The 10,868-nt window shown below is 41.0% G+C and overlaps 1 protein-coding gene across 9 annotated transcripts in view; it reads right to left on the reverse strand.

The window, feature by feature from the left end:
* Positions 1–10,733, reverse strand: part of LOC112218652 (NACHT, LRR and PYD domains-containing protein 12) — a 26,651-nt gene extending 15,918 nt beyond the window's left edge. The window contains exons 1-13 of one of the 9 annotated variants that reach the window (XM_042301604.1): positions 10,481–10,733; positions 8,309–8,406; positions 8,008–8,124; positions 7,599–7,712; positions 5,159–5,236; positions 4,968–5,081; positions 4,777–4,890; positions 4,601–4,699; positions 3,984–4,068; positions 3,671–3,893; positions 1,734–3,549; positions 1,405–1,578; positions 1,010–1,183 (exon numbers count right to left, since the gene is read on the reverse strand). In XM_042301604.1, coding sequence (XP_042157538.1) covers positions 1,010–1,183; positions 1,405–1,578; positions 1,734–3,549; positions 3,671–3,893; positions 3,984–4,068; positions 4,601–4,699; positions 4,777–4,890; positions 4,968–5,081; positions 5,159–5,236; positions 7,599–7,712; positions 8,008–8,124; positions 8,309–8,349 — 3,149 coding nt within the window. In that variant the 5' untranslated portion in view covers positions 8,350–8,406; positions 10,481–10,733. Of the gene's footprint in view, positions 1–1,009; positions 1,184–1,404; positions 1,579–1,733; positions 3,550–3,670; positions 3,894–3,983; positions 4,069–4,600; positions 4,700–4,776; positions 4,891–4,967; positions 5,082–5,158; positions 5,237–7,598; positions 7,713–8,007; positions 8,128–8,308; positions 8,426–9,631; positions 9,842–10,480 lie in introns of those variants that run through there. The other 8 variants (XM_042301602.1, XM_042301601.1, XM_042301606.1 and 5 more) reach the window with 8 other exon arrangements.
* Positions 10,734–10,868: the final 135 nt, after the last annotated feature.

A 10,868-nucleotide genomic window follows, 5' to 3' on the forward strand; every position in this document is an offset into this window, starting at 1 on the left:
GAAAAACAGCTTCTATCTCAAGGCCATCAGACTGTTAAACAGCCACCACTAACATTGAGTGGCTACTGCCAACACACTGTCAATGACACTGACTCTACTCCAGCCACTTTAATCATGGGAATTGATGGGAAATGATGTAAATATATCACTAGCCACTTTAAACAATGCTACCTTATATAATGTTACTTACCCTACATTGTTCATCTCATATGCATACGTTGATACTGTACTCTATATCATCGACTGCATCCTTATGTAATACATGTATCACTAGCCACTTTAACTATGCCACTTGGTTTACATACTTATCTCATATGTATATACTGTACTCGATATCATCTACTGTATCTTGCCTATGCTGCTCTGTACCATCACTCATTCATATATCCTTATGTACATATTCTTTATCCCCTTACACTGTGTATAAGACAGTAGTTTTTTTGGAATTGTTAGTTAGATTACTTTGCTCGTTATTACTGCATTGTCGGAACTCGAAGCACAAGCATTTCGCTACACTCGCATTAACATCTGCTAACCATGTGTATGTGACAAATAAAATTTGATTTGATTTGATTTGATTTAGAACTGAAAACTGCTGTTCACAAATGCTCTCCATCCAACCTCACTGAGCTTGAGCTGTTTTGCAAGGAGGAATGGGAAAAAATTTCAGTCTCTCGATGTGCAAAACTGATAGAGACATACCCCAAGCGACTTACAGCTGTAATCGCAGCAAAAGGTGGCGCTACAAAGTATTAACTTAAGGGGGGCGAATAATTTTGCACGCCCAATTTTTCAGTTTTTGATTTGTTAAAAAAGTTTGAAATATCCAATAAATGTCGTTCCACTTCATGATTGTGTCCCACTTGTTGTTGATTCTTCACAAAAAAATACAGTTTTATATCTTTATGTTTGAAGCCGGAAATGTGGCAAAAGTTCGCAAAGTTCAAGGGGGCCGAATACTTTCGCAAGACACTGTAAATATATAAATGTAACAGAGAAATGACCCCACCTTAATGTCTCCAGTTTACAACTTGGATTCACTAGGACAGTAGAGAGCAGCTTCACTCCCGAGTCTCCTGGGTTATTGTAGCTCAGATCCAGCTCTCTCAGCTGAGAGGGGTTTGATCTCAGAGCTGAGGCCAGAGAAGCACAGCCTTCCTCTGTTACTCCACAGGCTGACAGGCTGCAGAGAGAAAATGTCTTCACTCTTTACACTCAATACAATGCCACACTAATTTGATTCCTCCATGGAAAAAGTGGCCAGTGAAAAAAAACTCTTAACTTGTTTAGATTCCTTTTGAATAACAAATTAGATTTCACACACAAAAAAACTAAACAATCATTCTTAATGATAAAAGATTTTGTGAATACAGGCCCAGACATCTCTCAGGGAAAGTAGCCTACCTCAATGTCTCCAGTTTACATAGCGGATTATCCAGGCCTGTAGAGAGCAGCTCCACTCCGGAATCCTGGAGGTCATTGTCACTCAGGTCCAGCTTTATCAGACTAGAGGAGCTTGAGCAGAGAGCTGAGGCAAGGGCTCCACAGGACATCACTGAGAGGCTACACTTATTTAACCTGGAAGAAAATTGGAGTAAAAAAGTATAAAAGTCATTCATCCCCACTAGCTTAGCTATCTCATGAAACTGAGAAATGTTGGTAGAGAGGATTCATTTGAATAAAGGCGCATGATTGGCTTATGTCTGCTTGCATTACACAGGGACAGTACTTACAGAGCTGTTTTGGATGCCTTAACCACTGGCAGCAGCCGCAGAAGAGCCTCATCTGATCCACTAAATTGCTTCAAGTCAAATACACCCAGCTCCTCTGCTGAAGTCAGCAACACAAAGGCCAGAGCTGACCAATGTGCAGGTGAGAGTTTGGCTCCTGAGACATTTCCTGAGCTCAGGTAGCTCTGAATCTCCTGCACTAGGGTTGGGTCATTCATCTCATTTAGACAGTGAAACAGATTGATGCACTTCTCTGAAGAGGCATTCTCTCGGATCTTCTCCTTGATGTAATCAATTGTTTTCTTGTTGACCTCAACCGTTTCCGTGTCAATCTTTGAGCGACCTCCTGTCCATTTCAGTAGGCCTCGAAAGATAGTCTGATTTGATGGCAGCGAGAGGCCAAGAAGGAAGCGGAGGAAAAGATCCAGGTGGCCATTCTCACTCTGTAGTGCCTTATCCACTGCATCCTGATAGAAGTGAATTGCAGGCATTATTTTGACTTGCCTCTTCAGATTCTTGGGGATGAACTGCTGATTGTGTTTTGTTGTGTTGAAGTCATCGTTGAAAGTGAGAAACCTATAAAAAGCAGCAAGACATTCCTGGATGCTCAGATGCACAAAGCAATAAACCTTCCCTTGATGCAGCCCAAACTCCTCCCTGAAGACCTCAGTGCACACTCCAGAGTACACAGATGCCTCTCTGACATCAATGCCACACTCTGTCAGGTCCTCTTCATAGAAGATCAGGTTGCCTGTTTCCAGCTGCTCATATGCCAGTTTTCCCAGTGACAGAATTATCTCTTTATCCCAGTGGGGATCAATGACATTGTCACCATGATATTTCAGATTCTTCTGTTTTATCTGGAACATTATGAAGTGCATGTACATTTTTGACAGAGTTTTGGGGATCTCTCCACTCTCTGCTCCAGCCAACAATCTTTGTAGAACAGTGGCTGAAATCCAACAGAACACTGGTATGTGGCACATGATGTGGAGGCTCCTTGATGACTTCAAGTGTGTGATGATTTTGTTGGCCAGGGTCACGTCGCTGATTCTTTTCCTGAAGTACTCCTCCTTCTGTGGGTCATTGAACCCTCGTACCTCTGTCACCTGGTCCACATACTCAGGAGGGATCTGATTGGCTGCCGCTGGTCGGGAGGTTATCCAGAGGAGAGCAGACGGAAGCAGATTCCCCTTGATGAGGTTTGTTAGAAGCACATCCACTGAGGTTGATTTTGTGACATCAAAACAGCTCTCATTGTTCTGGAAGTCTAGAGGGAGTCGACACTCATCCAAACCGTCCAAGACAAACAAAGCATTGTACTTGTCAGAGATAGACATTCCTGATTCTTTTGTCTCCATGAAAAAATTATTGAGGAGGTCCATCAAACTGTGTTTTTCTACCTTCATCAAATTCAGCTCCCGGAAAGTAAGAGGAAATATGAAGTGGGTGTCCTGATTTGCTTTTCCTTCAGCCCAGTCCAGAATGAACTTTTGCACAGAGATCGTTTTTCCAATGCCAGCGACTCCCTTTGTCAGCACAGTTCTGATAGGTTTGTCTTGTCCAGGTAAGGGTTTGAAGATGTCGTTGCATTTGATTGGCATATCTTGCTCTACTGGTCTCCTGGATGCTGTCTCAATCCGTCTCACCTCATGTTCTTTGTTGACTTCTCCACTTCCGCCCTCTGTGATGTAGAGCTCTGTGTAGATCTTATTTAAGATTGTAGGTTTCCCCTGCTTAGCAATTCCTTCAAAGACACGCTCACACTTTTTTCTCAGCTTGGATTTGAGCTTATGTTGGCACCTATCATGACGCTCGTCTGAATGGAAATGCAAGGATGTTTAAGATATCATTAAATCACATACTATTTGTAAATAATGATTGAAATGAAAAACATATAGGACTGTGATCAACAATTGAGTGTTTGGCAGAGCTCTTACATTTCTCAAGTGTATCAGCAAGTTCCTTCTGGTTCATGTTCCTCAGGATGTGCAGTGTGATATTAAGAGTCTCCGATCTGGCACTGCTCTCCTGATGTTCAGCATCCACCACTTCCTGATCTTCCTCCTGACTGTGAAAGCTTTCTGGGTAATCTGGAGTCAGAAGCCTCTTCCACCTCTTCAGCTCACTTTTCACAAAACTGATGATATGTTGCTCAAGCAACTAGAATTAAAGGAATAAAGTTAAAACCTTGAATAAGGTGCAATCTGCAATATGTCTAGATGTTCAATGGTAATATCAATTTCAGTATACCTTGAATATGGAGGAGAGGTCTGTTAGCTGACTCTGGGTAGACTGATCATTCAGGGTCTCTGACTTTGATATTTCCTGTTGGTCTCTGTGGACATAATGTGAGATAGGCGGTGAATAGATGAATAGGTGGGGTTCCCCAATTGATTTTATTTGCCCCCCAACTTATCTGATAAAAAATAAGTTGAATAGATTTTTTTTTTTTTATAGGATTTTTATTGTTGGACATAGAAGATTGTAAAAACACCAGCAAATCAGCTCCAAGTGATTTGAATTCCCATGCATAATAGGAATATATGTGATCGTATACAAATGTTAGCAAGGTTTACACATTTTATATCGGTTTGGGCTTCTTGCTGTCAATTTGCAGTGTACAAATGATTTGTAATCATCTTTTGGGCTCCTTTTGACCATTTGACCATTCGCTCAAGAAAAAAAGAAAAAAAGGCCCTGTGGCTGAATGTAGTGGAGGATCCCTGGTCTAAAATATTTACATTACAATGCAAAAATACTAATATATTGAAGAGTGTAATGAGCTTAAAAAACAAAAAAGTGCATGTTAATGAGAAAAAGAGAGCCAGAAATAAGTTAATATTTTAGTATAGCTAGAACGCTCTAACCTGTCTCCTTCTCTGAAGTTGATTGGCTGTCCCATGGACCCATCACTCTTCATAGACACACAGCTGGGCATAGGTGAGTCTGGTTTCTCCTGCTGGACCCTGTCAAAATGCATGTTGCTATTTTCTAATCATGTTGAGAACTACAGGGAAAAAACAGACACCACTAGTTGCTTTACCTTTGTTCTGTAGAGAGGACATCCTCTCTGAAGTTGATTGGCTGTCCCATGGACCCATCACTCTTCATAGACACACAGCTGGGCATAGGTGAGTCTGGTTTCTCCTGCTGGACCCTGTCAAAATGCATGTTGCTATTTTCTAATCATGTTGAGAACTACAGGGAAAAAACAGACACCACTAGTTGCTTTACCTTTGTTCTGTAGAGAGGACATCCTCTCTGAAGTTGATTGGCTGTCCCATGGACCCATCACTCTTCATAGACACACAGCTGGGCATAGGTGAGTCTGGTTTCTCCTGCTGGACCCTGTCAAAATGCATGTTGCTATTTTCTAATCATGTTGAGAACTACAGGGAAAAAACAGACACCACTAGTTGCTTTACCTTTGTTCTGTAGAGAGGACATCCTCTCTGAAGTTGATTGGCTGTCCCATGGACCCATCACTCTTCATAGACACACAGCTGGAGGAGAATGTTTGAAATTTGAATTTGAATCAGTACGTAAAGCAGTTAATTTATCGTTGTGCGACACATTTGTAATATAATATAGACAAGGGAACTTCACTGCAACCAGGGAAGTTCCCCACTCCAAAAGGATCTTTTGTCAACATAGCTATGGATTTTAGACATGATAGAGCGAAAAGAAAAGAGATACTGCCTGGTGATAATTGACAGGTTTACCAGGTGGGTGGAACCATCCAACTGCATTGCGCGAACAGTAGCAAAATTATACTCAGGTTTGGAATACCTGAGGTTTGTCTACAGACAATGGGACCCATCTCATAGGAGATGTGGTTAACCAAATGGCCAAAATGATGGGTGTTGACTGACCAGAAGTTTGTGTCCATCTATCAACCGCGGAGTAACGAGAGTTACTGAGGGCTAAGAAGAACATGAAATGCTCCCTTGTCAAACTATGCAATTCCACAGGAATGACATGGGTAGAGGGATTACCTCGTCTCATGAAAATGCGCAGCAGCTTAACAAAAGGTATTGGGTGTACACCTTATGAAATGTTAACAAGACAACCAATGAACACCCCAGGGGTGAGACATATGACAGACCGATAGATAATGTGTGACCATCTTGAGTACATGAATAAACTAACTTCTGTTGTAAGTCTTCACCACTCTCACACTAGGAAAGGTGAAGACCCTGACGAGCTACCCATAAACGCTGGAGAATGGGTGAAACTCAGGGTCCCAAAAGCGAAAATGGAACCGACCATGATAGATGGGTCTGTTCCAGGTAACCATGATAACACCAACAGCCCTGCGGGTAGAGGAGAGGTCCGGCTGGCATCATATCTCCCAGAGTGGGAGCCATGGATGAGCAACTGGAGGGAGGGAGAAGAGGGCCCCAAGAACATCTGAAGGATGAAAAAGGTTCGAGCCAAAGGACAGGGGCAGAGGGCCCAGACCAAAGGCCAGAAGAACCAACAGAGGGTTCAGCTACAGTACCTGAAGAGTCATCAAATGTCGAGGAAACCCTCATACACACACTATGGTTGTGAAACAAGAAAATCGCAACCATGGAAAAACACATGCAGGGTATTTGTTGCTCTCCAAATCTACCCGTTCCCTTTGTGGACGGGGATGTGGAGAATAAGAAATGGTGAAAACAGTGACATTCAGTGGGGAGAACAAGTATTTGATAACCTGCAAAATCAGCAGTGTTTCCTACTTACAAAGCATGTAGAGTTCTGTAATTTTTTTATCATAGGTACACTTCACCTGTGAGAGACGGAATCTAAAACAAAAATCCAGAAAATCACATTGTATGATTTTTAAGTAATTCATTAGCATTTTATTTTATTTATTTTAAATTGTAGACCTGCTCAAGGCTGGGATGGGCTACAGGACAATAGGCAAACAGCTTGGTGAGAAGGCAACAATTGTTGGCGCAATTATTAGAAAATGGAAGAAGTTCAAGATGACGGTCAATCACCCTCGGTCTGGGGCTCCATGCAAGATCTCACCTCGTGGGGCATCAATGATCATGAGGAAGGTGAGGGATCAGCCCAGAACTACACGGCAGGACCTGGTCAATGACCTGAAGAGAGCTGGGACCACAGTCTCAAAGAAAACCATTAGTAACACACTACGCCGTCATGGATTAAAATCCTGCAGCGCACGCAAGGTCCCCCTGCTCAAGCCAGCGCATGTCCAGGCCCGTCTGAAGTTTGCCATTGACCATCTGGATGATCCAGAGGAGGAATGGGAGAAGGTCATGTGGTCTGATGAGACAAAAATAGAGCTTTTTGGTCTAAACTCCACTCGCCGTGTTTGGAGGAAGTGTGACTGAGACAGAACTCTGCAGGGGAGTGTGGAAGATAAGAGACTACTCAGACATTCCACAATAAATCCACTTTGGGGAGGGGACATTTATTGCCTAGCTTTTAGATAAACACTGAAACTCTATGTTTGTATAGCTATGGATGCAGGGTTTTGGTCTCAGGAGTAAAAAGGTAATGATAGTCAGTGACATCACTAAGGTGGGACTTCGGTTTAATAAAACAACTTGAGACCTTTTGATTGATGCAGAACTTCCTCATAAACATGTGTGCTATTTTCCTGTTTGTCAACTTCTGTCTGCAATTGCATTAATAAAGATTTTTGAATGATTTAATTAAAGATACTGTCATAATGCTAATTTCACCAATGAACCAATGATTGACAAAGAAGGACGTAAGGAACAAACCCTAACAGTAACGACCCCAACACTGAGTAAATCATTGAAAGTAGCGAGAGAAAATGATATAGTCTAATCGCACTCCAGCCCCAGCCCCCCAAAAGTAATAAATAGACACCACTGGTTGCTTTACCTTTGTTCTGTAGAGACGGTATCCTTTCTGAAGTTGATTGGCTGTCCCATGGACCCATCACTCTTCATAGACACACAACTGGGCACAGGTGAGTCTGGTCTCTCCTGACAGACCCTGTAAAAATGCACATTGCCATTTTAAATGATTTGGAATATAACAGCCTATTGTACCAGTCTGTTTGAGTTATCATTACACTCCTTGCGACGCCAAATGTTTGGCATGAAATGAAATGTTAGCATAACAGGTTTTGGATTTCAGGCTACCGTTATACAATATCATAGAAATATTTTATCTAGATCATAAATAAAGAGGGAAGACAAGGGTAAAATGTTGTTTAAGCCACATCAACCAAATCCCTTTAAAAAAGTGAAACAGGAAATACAAAGAAAAAGTGACTACTAGTTGGCACCTTTGAGCCGTTGAGAGGGCAGCCTCTCTCACGTTGATTGGGTGTCCCATGGACCCATCACTCTTCATAGACACACAGCCAGGTACAGAAGACCCTGGTCTCTCCTGACATAGTGGGCTGCTGAACACAATGTGGACTGACATTGAATCCCTAGCCATTTCTACTTACAATGAATAGTGTAATGTGTTTTTGTAATATTGGTAATTAAGTTAATTAACATTATTTATGGGTATTCCTCCTTCACACAAAAACACATACAGAGGGAAAGAGAGGGGTGAGAACAAAATATCTCTCCTCTTACCTCCTAGCATCTGTTTGAATGCTGGGTTCAGGGAGACTCATTTTAGAGTCAGTGGCCCCCCTCCTCAGGGGCAGACCAGGGGAATCCAGGATTAGAACCTGACCCAGTGAAGCAGAGCTGAGAACACACAATCACCATATACTGTACTGATGCTGACACATCCTGATACTTTGGTGAAACAAACAACCAGGGGTGGAAAAAGTACTCAATTGTCATACTTAAGTAAAAGTAATGATTCCTTCATAGAAAATGACTCAAGTAAAAGTAAAAAAGTGAACCAGTAAAATACTACTTGAGTAAAAGTATTTGATTTTAAATATACTTAAGTATCAAAAGTAAATGTAATTGCTGAAATATACTTAAGTATCAAAAGTACAAGTATAAATCATTTAAAATTCCTTATATTAAAAACCAACCAGATGGCACAAATTTCTTGTTATTTAAATTTACGGATAGCCAGGGGTACACCAACACTCAGACATAATTTAGAAACAATCATTAGGTCTAATAGCGGTAGGCATCCAATAAATGTTGCATTAGCCACCTTCTAGACTGGAGTACAAATCCCTAACACTTTGCCTGAAAAAAAAAAAAAAATACCATCTCACACAACTCACAAAAAAATAAATGTATAAAATTTAAAAAATAACACCACCCTACTCCACTATTTAAATCTACCTCAGGTCAACAGCCTGAAAGGATGGGACACCATCCCTTAACACACCCTGTAACTCTTCTGATGTCAAGTCTCACACCAAAAAAAAACTCTGCAGCTGCTACCACAACCTCAATTTTCTGCGATTTACATTCCACCCCTGCAGTACAGTTGATAACCATTCCTAAAAATTCAATCTCACTGAAACATCACTTGTTGGCCTATCCCTCTGTACTGGTACAGATCTACGCACACCACTCCTCTTAGGATCCCTCCCCTTGACCCATTTTCCTCTACTTTCTTCACTGCCTCAGCATATAACAACTTCTGCACTACTCTAACCCTGGAAACCTCAACATGCCTCGGACCTCGCCTGCATATTTTCCGAGTTTTCTGTAGAATTGCATTATGGGCCCTAAAAATCACGAAAATAGTGTCCACTGCATGTATACATGTATATTTTGTGTTTTGGCCAATTTAGTACGACATCCGGGAACTTTTGCCATACTAACAATATCCATACTATGACCAATAAGCATACTATATACTCAATTCAAGTCACAATTAGTACGTTAGTTTGAGTTTTCGGCGCGATTAAAATGTATTGGGCTGTAAACTAAGGTTTATCAGTTAAATAGGCTACATATTTTAAAACCATTGTAGCCTACCTGTGTTGATGTCGATCGCAGGCAGACAGGCTACGGCTGGGAAACTCGAAGAACTCCGATTTCAAGAGAGAATACTGTTACGTAGACGAACAAGACTAGCGAAATTCTTTATAAACTTCCCAGGTGTGCTAGCTACAACTATCCTCAGTTCATGAGCTAGAACATAACGATAACTGTTTAGCGCAGGCAGGTATGGTGGCTCCCATATGACAAATACATTGAAAAATATTTAAATAATTTAGAAGGGCTACATAGCGAACATAAATAAAATTGTTTTATGGATTTTCATGACAAATAAATTGCCATACACTACCGCAGTTTAGTGAATTGACGCTCTTTACACATTCAACTTTAGATATTTATTCGGTACATGAAAACTTAAGCGAAACATTTACATTTTGTGTGCACTGTCATCACTGTTTTGTTTGTTCCTTATATGACAAACCGGGGCATAGGTTTAACTACTTTTAATGAACATATACTTCAGCTAGAAAACGCAATGTTTGGCCATGCAAGGCGTTCTTTAACCATCCGCATAGTCTGCTGGGTAACGTAGTCTAAATGTTATTAACACAACACAATCAAGCCCTGATTTTTATCCACGACAAGTCATTATGGTGGAAACACCTGCAACAAGTCAGTTTGGTAGGATTTTAGAATATATATTACATCTGTAGCCAACTGGATGGAAACGTAGCTATAGAGGCACTTTTGAATCACCATTTCAGTAACATTCGGTTTCGTTATCATTACAGCTGGTGAGTTGTATTAGCTGCTATCTAACACCATGAATTACATTGACAATAGCCCTTCTGTCTGTGTTATAATAAACAATCACAATCCACTTACTTTAATCAGTCCACTCAAATGTTTTGATCATGTTCATTTCCTCAAAATGGATCCTAGCATAGTTAAATAAGATCCTGACTCTGAAGGAGGTGGAGCTGAAGTCAAGAGTTTAGGATTGGATATCTAGCTATGGTGTGATCGTGTAGGTCATGTGCAATTTTAGATGAATTATTGTAGATATAATTTCAGGGCATTTAAAACTATATTCACTGAACTCATATTGCATATACAGCGGTGGATTATTTCTACATCGGTCTGCTTCAGTTGAAGCTCCTGTCCTGCCAGTCCTCTGCTTTATGTTAGAACCAATGAAAATAAACCCTCGATTGCTGATGCTATGTATTGGCCATCGAGAGTTCTACAATATTTCAATAAAAAATGTTGAGGA

Source organism: Oncorhynchus tshawytscha, linkage group LG19, assembly GCF_018296145.1.
Source record: "Oncorhynchus tshawytscha isolate Ot180627B linkage group LG19, Otsh_v2.0, whole genome shotgun sequence".
Classification (NCBI taxonomy): domain Eukaryota; kingdom Metazoa; phylum Chordata; class Actinopteri; order Salmoniformes; family Salmonidae; genus Oncorhynchus; species Oncorhynchus tshawytscha.